General features: G+C 41.5%; 1 protein-coding gene across 1 annotated transcript in view; it reads left to right on the top strand.

Moving 5' to 3' along the window:
* NCKAP5 (NCK associated protein 5) overlaps positions 1–19,424 on the top strand; it is an 830,344-nt gene that overhangs the window by 36,428 nt on the left and 774,492 nt on the right. Inside the window, exon 2 of the mRNA XM_017854739.1 lies at positions 9,076–9,205. Coding sequence (XP_017710228.1) covers positions 9,137–9,205 — 69 coding nt within the window. The 5' untranslated portion in view covers positions 9,076–9,136. The remainder of the gene's footprint in view (positions 1–9,075; positions 9,206–19,424) is intronic.

The raw sequence follows: 19,424 nt of genomic DNA, 5'->3' as shown, positions 1-19,424 counted from the left end.
TCCCCTTCCCTTCCCTTCCCTTCCTCATTCCCTTTCTCTGTTCCTCCCTTCTTCTTTTGTTTTCCTTTCAATCTTCAGGGCCTAACACAAGGCCTGGGACAAAATAGGTATAGAATACATATTACTTAATTTTGAATGAACGGATCTCTTTTAAGTGATTATACCAACAGATTATCTACTCCGGTATTTGAAAACAGGAATCATTTTAATCCCCAGAGTTACCTTGTTAAGGAGATTGTTATTATTATCTTAATTTTATCAGTGAGGAAACTAGAGCTAAGAGATGTGAAATAAGTTGCTCAAGGTCACAGAACTTGTAAGTGGCAGCTGGAGAATGTGAACTCAGGGTTGTCCGGGATGCTGCTACCCAAGATGATGGTGACATGGGACAGCAGGCTTGATGAAGCCTCAAGCAGTGATGAGGAAACTTCTTTGTGTCCCCACTGAGAATGAGAGAGAATCCCCAGTTTCTGCAGCAAATGAATAAATATTGGTATTAGAAGGGTTGACACTGAATTGTATACTTAAAAAGGATGGATTTTATCATATATGAATTGTATCTCAATAATTTGTTTTAATAGTGAGAGAAATTACTGAATATTGGAAGTTTTTTTTTTTTTGAAAGCAAATTTCTTTTAATGAGAACTCAGAATTAAACTTCAGAGGGACCCAATGTCATACTTCCATTCAGGGACTTGATACAAACAATTTAGTTTGAACTGCTATTAGCAGGTGGCAGGAGCCACCTTCAAATTAATCTTCAAATTGGAAAATACTGCTTCACCAGCTGTTGGGGATAAGTTGCAAATGGAATAATTTAGTATGGTTTGTAGCTATTTTGATGACCACCTCGCCTGGATACCTTCCCATAACCACTCTCTACTGGTCACCACCTCTTCCACGAGTTCTTCCTGCAAATCCTCCTCTAGATCCCCACTGTTGCTGTTGCTGATATTGTTCCTTCGACATGGCTACTTTTATTTCACATTTACTAAGACCAACATTGGGGTACTAACAGCTTTCTCTGACCTCTTTTCCTGAGGAACTTAGTTCAGATTCATAGCAATTTTTTGACTGCTCCAGTTCACTGAGCTGCATGTTGAAAAATAGACAAGATTTCCAGACTCAGACTTCCAGAACTCAGCTCCCTGAGTTCTCTGTGTTGGCCTTAGCCATTTATCTGAGAACGGACCTATGGGAAAGTGATTCTTAGGGGCCTGTCTGGCATTTAAACCATCAACCAGAAGCTACTGAGGATTATTAGTGAGATGTTTAGTGAACATGAATATAGGAAACCATTTTTTAGAAACAATTTTCAACATCAGGCAGAATTTTCCTCCACTTGAAAGAAAAGGGTTGTCATGTCTCTCTGAGACTATTTCCTGCCACTGATTTATCTGGCAAGGATGAATACCACATGTGGGAAATTTGTTAGCATTTAATCTTCTTCTAAATCAGTTTCAGGGGGCTGGTAAGATTTTAAAATTTTATGGTTGAAAATTGCATCATTTGGCATGTTTTTATATTCATATTCAGAATGGACACAACACTTTTCTGTGTGGGGGTGGTTTTGTTAAGTCAGAGTGCATGTGAATATACACACACATGCACACATACACTCATATACTCATGCACATGTACACACATGCTCATACATGCACATACACATGCACAGATGCACACTCAACACATACACATACACACAAGCATGCACAAACACACCCTTACCCATTTATACCACAAATAGTTGTATGAATAGGAGAAAGTTATTGAGCTGATACATCTTCCAAAAGGAGACTGCTGTATTTAAAGCATACAGAAAGCCAGTGCTTTCCTTTCTATGGACTTAATAAATCAGAATAAAAATATTTCAATACAAAGAGGACTGGAGTTTCAGACATTCTATTTGGTAGTGCTTTGAACAGAGAGGTAGGTACACATGGAGAGCAGTGGGTAGAAAGGAGGCGATGGATTTGGGGGCATCTGTGTCATGGTTTTCGGCAACATTGGCCTTGCCATTTGAAGTTCTTTCCCTGAAACTATACACGAAGGCCTCACTCTGAGGTTTTATGATATATGTACGTTAACTTGGAATCTAGATTTAATATTTCTACCTTTAGTCAACAATGTTTTCTGAATGAAAAGAAGGATCAGCTTAAGCAGCTTAATTTTGAATGATGAGCCTGAGAGTGGAGATATGGATAAAGGTATTTATCCAAATTGCTTGTATCTAACATTTCTTTCCTTTGGGGTCAGGGTTTGCAGATTAAAAATTGTTGGGATGGTGGTGGCTAAGGAAAGGCCATTGCTGCTACCAACAATCATGTGTCCCTCAGCCCTTGAGAAAAGGACGGAGATCAAGAAAAGAGTGACATCTTCACCTTCCCAAACTGGTGCTCCATTGACTGCACCTTGGAAGTATTCAATAATCTTAAAATAATAATGTTTGGCTCCCACCCCCAGAGATCTTGATTTATTCCATCTGGGGATGGGCCTTAATGACTTCCCAAGTGACTCCAACTAACATGCAACAAAGCTCTTAACTGATGGTTGCCAACCCTGGCTGTTGTTACTGTGATCCCTGGAGCCTACACCCCAAAGATTCAAGTGATCTTGGGTGGGACCTAGGCATTGATATTTTTTAACAGTTCCCCAGGTTATTCTAAGGTGCAACCAGGGTGGAAACCCTTGGAACTGCCTTGTCAATGACAGGAAACTTACTGTGTTCATTATTTGTCCTTGATGTGCTCTACTGTGCAGTTATTCTTTGCATGCCTACCGTGTGGGAGCTGGTGTGTTGGATGCTGCAGGGAATATAACAATGAATTTGACACAGTCTCTGTTCTCTGGATGTTTATGAGGCTGCAAAAAATTATATTTTGCATTGTTTGTTGCTTAATGAAGCTGACCAGAAAACATCTTGAATTTAGATGTGGAAAAGCTTGCTCCTGCATTATCTCATTGAAACCTCACAATGACCTGGTGAGAAAGGCATAAAAAATGTAAACTCACAGAAGTTAGGAATTATTCAAATTTACATAGCAAAGAAAGCTAGGAACCAAATCTTCTAATGCCTAAGCAAGAGAGCCCTTTTGGCATTACTATTTTTCTTCATTTCTTCTGGCAATACAATAAATATATCAAAGCAGAGATGGGAAATGGCAGAATCAGAAAGGCAGAAATTAAGATGGAGAAAGTGGTGTCTAGATCAGGTGTGAGTGTGTATCTGAGTGAGTGAGTGAGTGAGTGAGTGAGTGAGTGAGTGAGTGTATGTGTGTGTGTGTGTTACTGTGTGTTTGTGAGGGAATATGCCTTTGAGATTTTATTCGATGGTGTAGTTTTGTTACTTTCTTGAAAATTATACAGCCTGTTAACAAAGTATAGCAGAAAATAGAATTTACTGACATCTTTAGAAAGATTAAAAATATGTCTAGCATGAAAAGACCATTACTAACTGTGAGAAAAATTTTAAAAAAGTTATTAAGGTCAACTTAGATTTCCACAGATACTGAGTAGAAGTATTTTCACCAACTAGAGATGGGTGCATGTGAGGGGGAAGGGAAGATTAGTATCAATAACTATCAGTCAATAAAAGGATGCTTAATTTCCTGTCTTCCTTCAACTCCATGACTGTTTTCTTCCCCATGGAAGGAAGGCGAGGCTTCCAACCCATTGCTCTGAGGAATGTATGTATTCTTTTATAACCAGAGATGTTGAAAGACATAGAAAAGACATTAACACTACTAGGTTATGGCTCATTGTAGGTGCAGGTAAATAGTTTTTAGGTTGGTGACATTTTAAAATAAAGACAAAATGTTTTCTTTGGGGCTTGGGTGTGTCTGAATATGCTTGTCTGAAAAAACAACCTCACTCTTGTAAATATGTCTAGTATTTCTTTACTAAACAAAATTGTATTTTTGACCTGCTCTTTATATGTTCACAAAGACAGCTGTCAACATTCATTCATTCATTTATTCACGCAAACAGCAAATGCTCTTCATGTTGCTATGCATTAGGCATTATACTGCCTAGGGGAACACAGAACGTAAAATGCTGTCTCTGTTCTCTAGAGGCTTAGTGTTTATTAGAAAATAATTCCAGACGATTATTTCAGAAGACTCACAAGAACGAATCCAGGTCTTTCCCAAGGAAGGCTTGCTGCCTGTCCAAAGGCATCTCCATGGGCTGTGCATCAAACATTGTCAAGTGTAGAAAAAGGAAATTACTATAGATGTTTCAAGCAAAGAGGGATTTAATGCAGGGATTTTTATGCTGGTGTTGAAAGGGCTGGCGAAGCCAGAGGGATAAGGTGGCAGTGCTCACAGACTGGGGCGTTGCTGGTGCCCTTTCTTAGCTGACCTGTTGGAGGAATCACAGAAGTTACTGGAGCCTGCAGTCACCTGCTGTTGATGCTGTTCTGCTAGACTAGAAGCAGAATGGCTTCTCCTTTCCTATTGCCTTCTAATCTCCTCTCACTGCCTCCCATTGGCAGAATTCAACGTTAACACACTGACCAAGAAGTCTTAATCATGTTTGCACCCGTACGTGCACAACACAGAGAAGAGTACAGCAGGGCAAGGTGAGGCGGGAAGCGGGCAGTAAGGTCCAATGGTCACATAACAAGCAGACAGGCGTGGAGTCTGGAGGCAGCCACCATAACCACCACCACTCAGAGGTTTCCCTTAGTGTTTTAGCCTTAGGAATTTGATTAATAGAACACTCAGATATGATTTGAAACCTGACTGAAAATAACTGTTATGGACTGAACCACGTCTCCTGCAAATTTCATACGTTGAACCCCTAACTCCCAATGTGACTGTATTTGGAGATAGGGCATTTAAGGAGATAATTAAGGTTAAATTAGGTCGTAAGTGTCGGTCTTTAACGTGCTAGGACTGGTGTCCTTAGAGAAAGAGACATGGGGATGTGCATACACAAAGCAAAGGCCATGTGAGGACACAGTGAGAAGATGTCCATTTGCAAGACAAGGAGAGAGGCCTCACCAGAAACCAACTCTGCTAGCGCAGAAAATAAACGTCTGTTGTGTAATCCGTTCAGTCTGTGTTATTCTGTTATGACAGCCCAAGCTGACTAATATACTAACCAAATACATAAATAATAAATATAAAGAGTCAGATGTCAAATTGTCATTTTTAGTTTGCACCAGAAATGGAATTTTTCAAAAGATTTTCTACTTGTATTTGCTGGTCAGCATATTCTTCTTCTGTGTTACTACACAGGAATCAAATAACATTGGAAGGTTGCTTGATCACCCTAGTCTCTGAATTAGTTGAGTTAGATGGATGGTACAAACGGCCCAGGTAATCCCAGGCATCTTTAGGATATGATATACTCATTTCCCCCCTGGATCTGCGGTCTCTGCTGGATGTATGTAGTCTTTTCTGAATAGTGAAATAACTACAGTGTTTCAGCCTTTTTGATATTTTCTTTGTTAATGAAGTCCCTTTTCATATTGCTGCATCCTGGTTGCCATTTCGTTTCTTTTAGATAGTCTTCCTTTGATCCACTTGGATAAATTTACTCTGACCCTTTCCATGATTGTTTTATGGTCTGACTCACAAATTTTCACCTTCTTGGAGTGGGGCCAGTATGTGTAGTTAGGCTGGGAATTGGCTAGGATACACTGGTCTAATTGTACCACTTGTTGCCATTGTCAACCCTGATTGGACTGTACCTTTATCATTGGCTAACGCTTGTGATATATTGTTGCTAAACAACTTGAATATTATATCTGCCTATATTATTGGTACCATAAAATATGAAAAGAAATTGACCAAATCCATTTGGGAAGCTACTGAATCAGCTTTCCACATAGGCACATTGGGCTATTTGAGAACTATCAAAAGGATCCCCATTTCCCAAAATGACAGCCTCATCTGCCTAAGAAGAAGCATAAAATTTAGTAGCTAGAGTTGCTCTTAATGGGTTTAATCATATTTTCCAAAAGGGATGATCTATATATCTAATATTTAAGTCTTACCTACATGTATCTGTCCCCAGCCTAACTATTTCAATGACTTGTCTCATTAATCATCACAAAACCCTACTATGAAGAAGGTCCTATTATTAATGCCGTCGCATAGAGTAAGCGTAGAAACTTAAATAGGTTAAATAATTTGTTGAATATTACCTGCTAGTAGGGAGTAAGGTAGGAAATTTAAAGCCTAAGATTAACTTTTGTGTTTAGAATAAGAGCTGAGAGAGATACATTAGCCTCCAAGCCTCTGCAGTTTTTGCCTACAATTCAGCACTTTTTTCACACATTCTCTTCCTGGCTATTTTCTTCCTAAGAAATAGGTCCTCTCTTAACAAAGTTCTTTTCTGATTCCTTCCCAGATGAAAGGCTGTTCCCTCTACCTGAAGTGATCTTTACCCATCTTTTACATGGCTGGCTTCTACCCTAACCACTCAATCCAAAAGCTATCCCTGTTCATGTGCTTCACTTTTTTTTTTTTTGAGATGGAGTCTCTCTCTGTCATCAGTCAGGCTGGAGTGCAGTGGTGCAATCTCAGCTCACTGCAATGTCCACCTCCCGGGTTCAAGCAATTCTCCTGCCTCAGCCTCCCGAGTAGCTGGGATTACAAGCGCACACCACCATGCCCAGCTAATTTTTTTATTTTTATTTTTAGTAGAGACAGGGTTTCACCATGTTGACCAGGATGGTCTCGATCTCTTGACCTCAGGTGATCCGCCTGCCTCAGTCTCCCAAAGTGCTGGGATTATAGGTGCGAGCCACCCCGCCCGGCCACTTGGCACTTTTCTCCACCTGCTAGGGGTTATTTCCTTCATACTGTACCTACCACAGTTTGGAGCTGTTTGTTTGTTTGCTTGTTTTCTATATGCCTCAGTAAAATATGAGTTCCACAAAGGTGGAGACTTGGATTTTCTTGTGCATGACTGTGTCACTAACATGTAAGGACTGTATTCCATACAGTATTCCTAGGGTATTCCTACTGTCTTCCATACAGTAGGCCCTCAGTGCATATGTGCTAAAGGCCAAAGCACAATCTATTGTGAGCTATCAAACTCCCATGCTCTTTGGGATCAAGACTTAGGGTGTGTTTTTGGTGGAGAGGGAAATATGAGGGCCTGAGTAGTCGCTAGCTGGTTAATTATTGCAGAGGGTGTTCTGAACTACCAGTGTATACAGTCGCTGAGCCTGGGGGAGGGGGGATGCTACAAAGTGGGTAGGAACAGCTGAAAGTAGAAAAGGCAGCCTCCCAAACAAATTTCAGTTGACTAGTGGTTGTGCCTATAGCAGGATACAGAACTAACTTCTTTTCTGAAAAATATTGCCTAGAATTTTAGAGAATGATATTGAAAAACTTGGATTTTATCCTAAATTCTGATTGAACTCTTAAGAGTCTCTGAGTGAACAAGTGATGTATTAAAATTAGTGTTCTCAAAAGTAAGAGATGAAATGACTAAGGTGGAGGAAGAAGCCTAAGCTGGAACAGGAGCCCATCAGTTTCCCATGATTGACTATAGTTTGGACATTCCCCATCTGAGGCACCGCTGTCTCAACCCTCTTGATGAAGAAAACCGAGAGAGAGAGCCCACATCCTGTGGGCCATGAAATCCTGCCTGTTTGATCCATGTCAGACTTGCAGTAACTGAGAGTTGTGGAACATATTTCTTTTCAATTATATTAAAGAATTAATTGGTATAACATTGTATTTCATCTCTTCTGCATCAGCAGTACAATGGCTATGTTTATTTACAAGGATTATGAGTAATTTCTATACCTCAAAGTGCCTTCAGAATCATCAAGGATATATTGATATAATATTTCAGGTTAACTGTTTTTACATGTAATCTGTGGGTAATTATAACTTACATATGAGTTGTAATTTATGGCATCTAAATCATATTCCCATACATCATTTGATTGCTATCATCATGTTTTGTAGTTGAGAAAAATGAGTTTCCAAGAGGTTAAATGACTTGTCCAGGGTCACTTGGCTAGTGGATAAGAAATCCTGGACTGGGCTAGGCTTGGTGGCTCATGCCTGTAATCCCAGTACTTTGGGAGGCCGAGGTGGGCGGATCACGAGGTCAGGAGATTCAGACCATCCTGACTAACACGGTGAAAACCCGTCTCTACTAAAAATACAAAAAATTAGCCTGGTGTAGTGGTGGGCACCTGTAGTTCCAGCTACTCAGGAGGCTGAGGCAGGAGAATGGCGTGAACCCAGGAGGCGGAGCTTGCAGTGAGCCGAGATCCAGCCACCACACTCCAGCCTGGAAAACAGTGAGATTCCGTCTCAAAAGAAAAAAAAAAAATCCTGGACTGTAACCCATTTATTTTATTTCAAGCCTTTTACATCTTTGTGAAAATTGGAAGCTAGCACTTAACATATATGATGAATCCTTATTAACCAGAATACTTAATCATTCTAGAAAAAGCAATCTCAGTGGAGTTCGGGGCTGAGCTATATCTAATATGGTAAAAATACAGTGGGTGTTCTATAAATACTCATTGACAGTAATGACATCACCCACCATTCATTTTGAATCAATCTATCCCCAGAGGAATGTATCTTACAATGTTCCTCAAATATTTTTAAATTACATATTTTTTTAAATTAAATATTGACAACAAAGTTCATGTTTCAGTTTCCCTTCATTGGACCTTGAGCTCAATAACTCTTGGTTATGGAGCGTGGTTTTGTCGGTTTGATCTCATGGAATTTGCAGACAGCATCGATGTGCACAGTAACAGAAAGATTCTGGCTGATAGAGAGAGGACGGGTGTGGAGCAAGTGTGGCATGAAACGGAGACTGTTTGCTTTTTTCCACAGTCTGCTGATTCAACCTGCAAACCCATTCCCCAACTCCATTAGCAAAACCTATAAAAACACAGGGGCCGCCATAAAGACGACTCTGACATTTGTAACACGGAGTGGTCTTTTGAGTTGAGAGAGCCCAGTTCTATACTTATGATTTGGGACTGGGTATATTTTGACTTCAATGCTTGTTTCTGGTTAGACAGTTGAAAACAAAGGTCTAAACACTGTGCCCTTGGATAGTAAAACACATGTTCACTCTTTTCAGTGACCCTGGAAACAGACGAGGGATTCTTATAAGTCACAAAAGAAAATAACTAACTTCATCCATGGAGGGAAAGAGACAGCTCGAGAAAAGGGACTTTGGAAAAAGGCTGTCCCTAGACAGCAGTCTTGTGGTAAGTACTAAATATTCATTTACCACTCTATATGTTTTGGCTTTGAATGCATGATTCTTTGACTGTTATTTCCTGAACCCTGTGCTTTTGAAACATCTCTTCCAGTTACACCATTAGCAACATCCCCTGAGATTTTGTTTCATTTATTTTCACAAACTCAAAACCAGCAAATTATTGGAATGTTTGTATAGTGTCTTAATAGGCAAATGTCATAACCTGTCAACATTATATTTAATTATATTAATTCCAGCTGATGTAGACTTCAGCCTATACAAAAACACTACTGTATACTAATGCCAAATGCTAAGCCTATATATAGTTGTTCCATCCCCCATTTATCTTAACCTTGGGGGTAAGTTGAACAAGAATTCAATACAACTTCAACTATTGAAGAGCCGAGGAAGTCTTAGAGATCTCCTTAGGTATGTGCACTAGTTCAGTTGTCTGTAAACTTTCTTTCTAAGAGTTTTAATGAGGATGAACATCATTCTTAACAACCTGGTAGGGTTTGCTATCAGGTGTGAGAATCTGCTTAGTCCAGTGAAACAGGCTCATTCGCTTTAGACTAAGTCTGATGGTTGGCTACTCTTCCGCAGTCTCTGGGCTAACGTGTGTGTCACCTTTTCTGTTACACAGTGCCTGCGAGCAGAACAAGGAATCAAATCAAGCAAACTTGAAATAGAAAGCAAACTTTCTGAAATAGAGATTTAGCTTGGTTCCTTCTTGTGCACATTTTATAGGGATGTGTTTTATTCACTTGTATATTCTCAGCACCTGGCCTGGAGTCTAGCAGAGTGGGGGTTCAGTGAAATATTTGTTGGTTCGATTTATCCATTATACCTATCAAACTTTGCAGCTGTAGGTCTTGCTCTGTCATGAACAGATTAGTTATTTACCTCCTAATGACTGAGACTCCACCTCACAAATTGTTCATAGATGTGAGTTTCTGGGACTTGAGAAGAAGATTGTGTTAAGCATTTATGTCAAATTCTTCTCTCCTTAGTCAGAATCAACGTCTGTGTCTATTTGGGCTGTGCATTGACCAGCATACCTTTAGAGGCTAAGTTTGGTGTATATTATTAAGTCCTCCTCTCTGTAGATCTGACCCCATCTCACCTCCTGCGTCTTGCTAACTCCAGGTTGAATGTGGTGACATTGGTGTGTGAGCGTGTCTGGGTGTCTGTGTGTGTGTGTATGTGTGTGTATTCCATTTTCAACTTCTGGGAAAACTTGGGATAAAGAGATAATTTCTCAGCCTCTCCTTTGCAGAAGAAAAACACTTTTTACATATCAGCATGCCAATAGGGTCTGTCTTAGGCCTAGGTTAAGGACAGAGACAGCCATATGGTATGATGTGAGCAGCTCAAGAAAGATTCTCTTAACCCAGAAATATCATCGATATTGGTTGTTCCCCAAAGCCGTAGATTTCTGCCTCAGATCTCAAGTTTTATGCAAATACCCTATCAAGTTAAACATAATAAGCTATTGGCTTTCAATAATTCATAGTAGCATTCATTAATAAACGGCCTTGGATCTCTGCCAAATGTCAACCAGATGAGCAGAATTTTGTTGAGGGAATTGGTAAAACAGAAGAATGCAGAGCCCAGAATGCTGGGAAGGCAGGGATAGGGCAGGACAAGACAGGGGGGATCTTAGGTACCTGTAGATCAGAAAAAGGGAAACAGTGTCAATGCTCATATTTAAATTTTACCTAAAGATAGATTGGAAATGGGCATAAGTAAAATCCTGTCACATTACCAGTCTAGCTGAAAACCTTAAATCGAGCTTGCATTCTTTTTGGCATATGGCTGTACCCTGAAACTTGTTGAGGGCTGCAAATATGTTTCTTGACTTGCTGGCATAGAAGAACGCTGTGAAAACGAGAACTTGTTTGGCACCACCTGAGAAACTTAATCCTGTTAAGTCTCCCTGTATCATGCTTAGGAGAGTTTTTACACTAGTGAAATCGTTTCCTTGTTTCCTAGAGGCAGACTGTGCTACATCTGCATGCCCAGATTGGGAAAATTCTGAAAAAGGATGTCCTTTCCTATCGCAGTGTGTAGGGGGGTACTTAAATGCTATTCAACATTATTTGCACTTAGGCCAAGTGACTACAATTTTGCCCTCTGTTGTAGTATTATGTTCTGTTCTTCAAATGAGATGCTACCTCTGGGACAATAGCAGCTAGAGTATTCTTTTTGAGTTGATTCTTTGGGAATGGGAACCTGAAAGCATGTTGAATGAATTCCAACTGTCAGAAAGAAAGCTGGACCAGGGATGAGATCAAAGATGCCTGGCCTGTGAAGGATCTGAACTCAGAATGTTGCCCTCTTCTTCAGCTCTATGCTGAAGCCACACAAATTACTAGGCAAGAAGCAGGTGGGGAAGATTCTGGATAAGGGCTGCTGTGAAATACCAGAAAACAACAACAACAAACCTGGCATTACAGTACAGTTTTCATTCCCAGTGCATGTTTTTTATTTTATTTTTTGAATCTAGAATGCTAAAGTGAAAATGGGTTATCCAGCCCCCTCACTTTTCAGACTGCTTAAGGCCCAGAGAGGTTATCTGCTCTTTCTGAACTCACATGCTAGGATTACACCAAAAGTAGAAGAATCTGTCACTTAAGTTCTTTATCTTTCATTATATACTATCCCAGGAAGAGAAGATGTCCTTTTGGGAAACTGAATAGAGGAAAGAGAAACATATTACGTTCTTCAGTCTTGAAATTCCATTGCAGTAATAATCACGACCCATATTTTTGAGAGTTAGGGGGCCCAGAGGTAATTTCCACTTTCAGATCTTGCAGGAAAATATTCTCATAATGTATTGCAAGAATAAGGTGCTATTAACTTCATTATACTTTTTATTTTATATAATCAAATCACTGAAGTGTTGAGCAGAAATTATAGCTCCCTTGCAACAGCTTTTACATTTTTAGACTTGAGGAGCCACAGAATAAAGAAACTCACAGTACAAAAACTGAAAAAAGTCCCAGTTGGGGAAAATGAGTTTGTGGTCCTTAGTCACGTGGCATGGGGGAGGGTTTGAGTGTATGTGTGTGCACACATATACGTGTCCACGCACGTGCGTCCTGGTAACACACTGAAATATTCATTGATGATGATTTTTTTTTTACTTTATAACTCACCCTTTTAAAAGAGAAAGTGATACATAAGTGAAACTGAAATGAAAAATATGTTTCATTGTTGGGGCTAAAGACCCAGGGAGAAAGACAAGTGACTACAAGTTTGCCTTCACCAGTAGGAGTGTGCGGAGTAGCCATATGTTCACAGCAAGTACGGTCTTCTCTCTGATAGCAATAAAAATCACCCCAGAAATAGAGGCCTCTTCTTGACCCAAAACTGTTCAGCCCTCCCTAGGATGCTTTTTGATCAGAAAAAGTCATCATTTCACACTGTGCTCTTTTATTTGCCAGACTCATTCCCGGGCTGCCCATGTAGCTCTTTGACACTTGTAGCACTTGTAGCTGTGATAGCATTTAACTGATGAGCATGCTGGAGCATGAGTTATCTTTCTTACCAGCTCACATTTAAGTAGCAAACATTCTCTTTTTAATTTTGGGGAAATACATTTAGCCTTTAAGCACAGATGAGAGTAGCAGTATGAATTCCTTCTTGGTATCCTCTTTTCTTCTCGCCCACAAAAGGAAGACAAAACGTTTGCCACACTAAACCTTCTGCTCTGACAGGTGAGCTTGTAGAGGAAGAAAAGGAACTGCACATATCCCTGAATTCATCCTTCAGACTCTTGACTGTTTGTATCCAAATCATTATAGTAATCAAGCCTTCCGCAACATTCATTAACACAAAGTCAATCAACAAGCACTATTGAAAACCAGCTATGGGGATGTGCTGGATGGTTTGCATTTTCCTTCCAGATCTACTCTTTATCCTTCACTACCTGGCCAATCACATGTGGAGGATGTACCACATGGACGTTACCTTCTGGAATCTGGTTGGGTTTGGCCAATGGGAGAAGGAGGTCCTGCTGGCTTCCTAGCAGGATATCAGAGGTTGAGGTATTTGTTTTCCTACTCTCGCCCTGCCTGGTCATGGACCACAGGAACTGGGCACCTTTGCCTAAAGTTGCAGCTTTTGTTGGACAACCCTCTCCCCAGAACTCTAGCTATAGTGAGAACCGCTGCTCTCTCTGTGTTCTGGCACCTTCTGTTTCCCCATTCCCCTTAAGGATTCTTCATAGTAATGGCTCTTGGATGTTGTTAGCCCATCTTTTGTTGGTTTGACTTAGCTCTGTCTACAATTCAGTGAACAGTCCCTTTAGCAAACTCTCCTCAATTAGATGCTTTGAGTGTGTCATCCTGGTCTCCCTGGCTGACACAGGGAGATAGGCTTCCTCAAGTGCTTCTAGTTTATCTGGGGAAGCTGTCCTAATAAGCAGAAAAAAATATCATCAGATGAACAGTGTGTCACTGACAGAGGTAGGAGCTGAGGTCACTCTGGGAAGATGTGAGGAGGGGCCATGGGGGAGCTGTAGTTTGAAGCAACAGAGGGAATTTGGTAACTGCAGACTGAGACAGTAGAGAAAAAAGAGGCAACCCAAGGATATTGGTCCTGCATCCTTTGGTGCCAACTCATGTTATTATTGATTTTTTTTTCTCCCAGGGAAACTTCTTCCTCATATTGAATTTAAATCTCTGCTGTTTTATGTCCAGTTGTGTGCCCCCTGCCCCGCCATTTAGTGACTAGATATAATTCTGAAGTAGGAGTCAGCAAACTCTTTCTGTAAAGGTCTGGATAGTAAATATTTCAGGCTCTTCAGGCCACATAAGTAGTTACAACTGCTTACCTTTGTTGTAGGAAGAGAGCTGCCTCTGAAGACACATGATCAAATGTAGCTATTTTCTTAAAAAAAAAAAAACCACTTTAATTACAAAGACAGGCAGTAGGCTGGATTCTAATGGCTATCCGCATGCATAAGAGAAATGGGAATTTTGAAAGTCCTGGTTCACATTTCCTGGGTGCTGATTTTCTAAGTAGTGATTTGTGTTTACCTTCAGTAAATGTGATATGAGGGCAGGCAGAGGAACAGGTTCAGGCTGTTATCAAAGGTACGTATACCCCAGTAGGAAGAGTAGGAGGACAGAAAAATGTTTAGAAGGCATTTCCTAATATTTAGAAAATATTGACATAGAGTATGTTCAACCCTGCTGATACGTCTTCTAAATGCAAAATAGAGGTATTGCTGGTGCTGCTCAGTACAGCCTACAGCCAGTGGGTTACGAATAGTAAGAAAACAAAAGTCTTCATTCTGTACTGCTTCAGGGATGACTGGATATTTCCTGACTCTCACGGTTCTCTTGTTAGACCTCCTCTTACCATAGGGATGCTGTACAGAGCCCAAAACACCAGCTTCCTATAGAAGGTTTCCGGCTACTCTAATCTCAGTCCCCTTTGACCATGTCTACTGATGGAAACGTATATAAAGTACTGTTTGCCCTGTGCCCCTGGCCACTGGGGACATGCCCAGTGGTCCTCTGGGAAGCCTGGAACATCTTTGTTCTCTGATGTCAAGATGGTTTTGAGATTTCCCAAATGAGCACCAAGTCAGGGAGGGACAAAGAATGAGAGGGAGTTGTTCTTTTCCTCCAACTGCCTCATTTCCTCTTCCTGGGCTATTATTTCAGTGTCTCTTTGATGTACTTAGAAAAGAGACCATGGCCTGAGCCAGGTATCAGAAGATAGGGTGATGTCTGAGGATCTAGTGAAGGCCATTTTTAGGAAAAAAGCAAGTGGCAGAGAACAGACTAGCTTTGGCCCGGTTTAGCAACCTTTCCAAAGTGTCCTGTGGACATTTTGACTGTGCCCCCTTGAGAGTTGGCAGAGGTGGAGTTAGAGACGTGTCAAACCCTTAGACAAGTATCTACCCGGCGAATCTGTCCACCAGCCGAGCTCGGCCCATCACTGCGGGTCCAGAAATGCAGAAGTGCCCTGCCCACCTGTTCTCCAACAGTGCAGATCTCCGGGTCCCGTGGATTGAGCTGGGAGCAGATGAGCTATGGAGAGGCAGGGGAGGCTGGGCCAGGTGGGCACCACCCACAGGTGCCACTTGCTGCAAGTCTTGAGGGGAGTCCCAGAAGAATGAGAAGAGATCAGATCCTAACAAGAGAAGTCTTGGAGGGCCATTGAAGGTCTGCAGCAACACTGGTGCTGAGCACAGAGTCTGAATGCAGGACAGAAGTAGACTAGGTCCAAGCAGTGGGCATAGAGCATGTCAGTAACGAGGATGGCAGAATCTAATATCAAAGCCACTTTGGCAGACAGCTCAGCATGTTCACTCAGTGAATCATGTATTAAGTCTCAACCAGGATGGCTTCCTTCCCTTAGTAATAGTAGCTGAAATGTATGGAGGCTTAATATAGGCCAGGCATGCTGCTCAATACTTTATATGGAAACTACCATTTAATACTTAACGACAACCCTTTAAGGTAGGAACTCTAATTATCCCTATTTTACAAATGAGAAATCTGAAGCTTAACAAGTTAATCAACTTCCTCAAGGCAATAGAAATATTAAGAGGTAGAGATGGGATTTCACTTCAGGTCTGGCTACCCCCAGACTACACTGGGTCTGCACAGCTAACAGCTCTGAAGTAGAAAACTCCTTTATGCCAGTGACTGGGAGCTCCTTCACGGTGCTTCACAATGTGAAAGAACATCAGCTGCCTCAACAGGACGAGACCATGTGCATTAGCACACCTGCCTCATCTGTGCCCAGTGACGAGCCTGCGGTTTAGAACAGTCTAGAGCAGAGGGAGGCCAGACTTGGTTTCGGCAAAACAAATGACAAAGGAGTGGTGGTAGGAGGGGGAGACTTATAAGGAATATAGAACATGGATCTAGGTCTGTTTTCTGATCTTTTGATTTTCTGATGAACCAGACCTTGAAACCAACTTTAGAAGAGACTGCAATTTATAAGAGAGAGAGAGAGAGAGAGAGAGAGAGAGTGTGTGTACACACACATACCCATATATATGTATAATTTTGTGTTTTTATTCATATGAGGACGGATTATGGCATGTACATGTACAAGGTGGAGTTATTGACTAGAATGGGAGAAGAGTAGGGAGAACCTGGTGAGTGATGGGGCCCCTCCAGCATCTAGTCATCCCCCAGCATGCAATGGGGTTTATGACTTGAGTGATGGTCCTACCAAATGGCCACACATTCCCTCTGCTGGGCCGCTGACTGATGGAGGTGAGTAGAGAGTCAGCAGCATTTCCCATGAAGAGATTCTGGAAGAAACGCCATTTGTCTGCCCAGCACTTGGAATTGGTGCTGCCTCCTCTGATGTTGCCTGAAGGAGGATCAACCTTCATTGTGGTTGTTACTCACTCTGAATGGCTCCTTTGCTTCCTTCTCTGCTTCCTCTCATCTCTGAAGAGAAGGCAGGCTGCTGTCAAAGCCACATGTTCCGGAGTTGTTATGAACACGCCCCTTCCTGAGCTGGCATAATACCTACTTCTGGCCTTTTCACATTCCCACAGGCCTGTGTGCTCTAGAACAGGGTTTCCCAGCCTTGACACTATTGACAGTTTGGACCTGATTGTTCTTTTTCATGGGGGCTGTCCTGTGTATTGTAGGATGTTTATTGGGATATCTGGCTTCTACCCATTGGATACCAAGAGTACCCCTCCCTCATTGTGACAACCACAACTGTCTCCAGACATGGCCACTATATTTCCTGAAAAGAAAAATCACCCCTGACTGAACTCAACTGTAGATTTCCTGAGGGCATGGACCGTGTCATCTTTACATTGGATTCCTAAAGTCTGACACATAGAAAAAGCTTAGGAAAATGAATGAATGAGTGATTGAACTTAGCAGTGAGCAGCTGCTTATGAACCAAATACACAGTTGTGGGGGTGTTGAATATGGGATAAAGGGGCCCCACATGCAGCACGCCCAGGGTGCTGTTTGGGAAGGTTGGAGAGAGGAAATGGCATGCTGCTTTTCAGGTTTGCCCAAGGATGATTCTAGTGTGTAGCTGGAACTACAGGTTCCCTCCACCACACCCGGCTAATTTTTTGTATTTTTAGTAGAGATGGGGTTTTACCGTGTTAGCCAGGATGGTCTCGATCTCTTGACCTCAGGATCCACCTGCCTCGGCCTCCCAAAGTGCTGGGATTATAGGCATGAGCCACGGCGCCCAGCCGGTATATTTTATGTTATATGCATTTGTACATTTTTCTGGGGAGTGAGTCTGTAGGTATAATTAGATTCTCACAGGAATCTGGGATGCAAGAATGGTTAGGTGGCTTCACCTGCCATTAGTGCTGACCACAGCGCCTGCCTGGATGGCTGCCCTTGCTGGAGTCATGGAGCAGGAGCTCTGGTGACACCTGTTTCATTCACCTGTATTCAGCTGCTGCGATAAGTGTTGTCTGCCAGCATCAGAGGTAGTTCTTTGCATCCTTGTTGTCACTGAGATCACCAAATAGAAATAGGAACTGGACACATTTTGAAAGCCTTTTATAAATGCTGTGTTATTGACAGATGATGAAATGAGACAGCTTCTGTAGCAGAAATAAGTACAAATGAGTAGAGATGTTTGCTTGGCATGTTCCGTGTGTTCTTAGGGCTCCAAGATCTATTTGTCATTCTCCTGTTGTCTCACCATCTTTCAACAATGGGAATCATCAGATCATACAAGTTTCCATGGCAACTGAGTTTTCCGCATCATCCTCTGGCAGCCTAGGATTGTTCCCATGGCAGACTCTCTAGTGCTTTGTCCATAACAGGAGGTGGAGCTTACATCGATCCCTTTAGAAGCTGGTCCCAAACCTAATAGGCATCTGGATGTTCTCTCTGATATGTGCCTGCTCTTCTTTTTCGAGTTTCTCATTGATCAGCAAAGGAATGGAGCACCTACTGGGTGTGAAACACAGTGCAATGAGTGCTAAGAAATGCAAACTATGATTTCTGCTTTGCAAAGCTTTAAAAAAAATCTTGTCACATATACACAAATCATAATACCAGGAAGTATACAGTGGTGCAAACAACAAGACTGATGGGGTTACAAAGAGGAAGTTGTTCTTCTGGCTATATTGATCAGAGAGGGCTTCCCCAAGGAGGAGGGCTTTCATATCTTCCTTCAATAAATTGGTCCAAATTTAATCTATGGTGTACCTGAGTTCCCCGAAGCAGAAATTTATAGAGAAAGCCACAGTGTCTAAAAGAATGGGGTGTGACTCCAGGGCACCAGGCTTGTACTTGAGAAATTGCCAAGACCCTAAGCAAGGTCTACTATAATCTTGAATTATTGTCCTAACTTTCCTCTTACCCCCTCTGGCCACCCCTCCTGACTCCTCTAACATCCTCTTACCCCTAATTCCTGATGCAAGGCAAAATGCATCACATAGCTAAATCATTTTCATCTTTTCTTCTCATCCATTTATCAGTGTATACTGTACAAACTGTATATATATTAGCTGTATTTCAGCAGCTTAGGTAACTTACACTAATTTACCACTCAGCAGTATAGTTCATGATTATCAATTAATATTTATTAAACATCCACAGGGTTCATGGCCATGAATGGAGCAGCATTTCTCATTACTTCATGTTGCATTGCCGTGTTCCATTCCTCTGGCTCAGCTTAACCAGTATTTACGATCTTTCTGCCAGTTTTCATGCAGCCCTCATCTCCAGCCCAATTTCAATTAATGTTTCAAAAGGAAATCCAGGAGCCATCATATTCAAACGCTTCAGTTAACACCAGATGCACTGCCTCCATTCTGTCTCTTTTATACACTAATTTTGCAATTCTCTCCTAACGTGGAATCCTATTTGTCTGGGCTGCTCACTCTAAGACCAAAAAGTGGTTCCTCCTGGTTCCTTTACATTCCAGGCAATTCCAGATGTTTCCTCCTCATAAATTTCAATTTCTTAACTAGGCTTAATGGATCATAATTGTCCATTTCCGAATATGCCCCTGAGGTTTGCTTGCCTTCTGTCTTTCCACACCTTTTTGGTTCTTGGTTTTAAGCAGTTGTCTTCAGCTTGGTAAGTTTCCCAATGCAATTAATTCATTGACTGCTTTCATGCACGTAGATGTGTAGAGGGAAATAAAATCATTTGGTTTGGTGAATTCTGGGGTCCATCTGTCAGAGCCGGCAGATAAGTAGGCTCAAGCGCTGTTGGCCTTTTTGTGAGGAGGAGCTGTTTTCAGAGGCCTGC

The sequence above is a fragment of the Rhinopithecus bieti genome, unplaced genomic scaffold, assembly GCF_001698545.2.
Source record: "Rhinopithecus bieti isolate Rb0 unplaced genomic scaffold, ASM169854v2 scaffold_37914, whole genome shotgun sequence".
Classification (NCBI taxonomy): domain Eukaryota; kingdom Metazoa; phylum Chordata; class Mammalia; order Primates; family Cercopithecidae; genus Rhinopithecus; species Rhinopithecus bieti.
The sequence above is the reverse complement of the archived record's forward strand: the minus strand, read 5'-3'. Positions and strand labels throughout refer to the sequence as shown.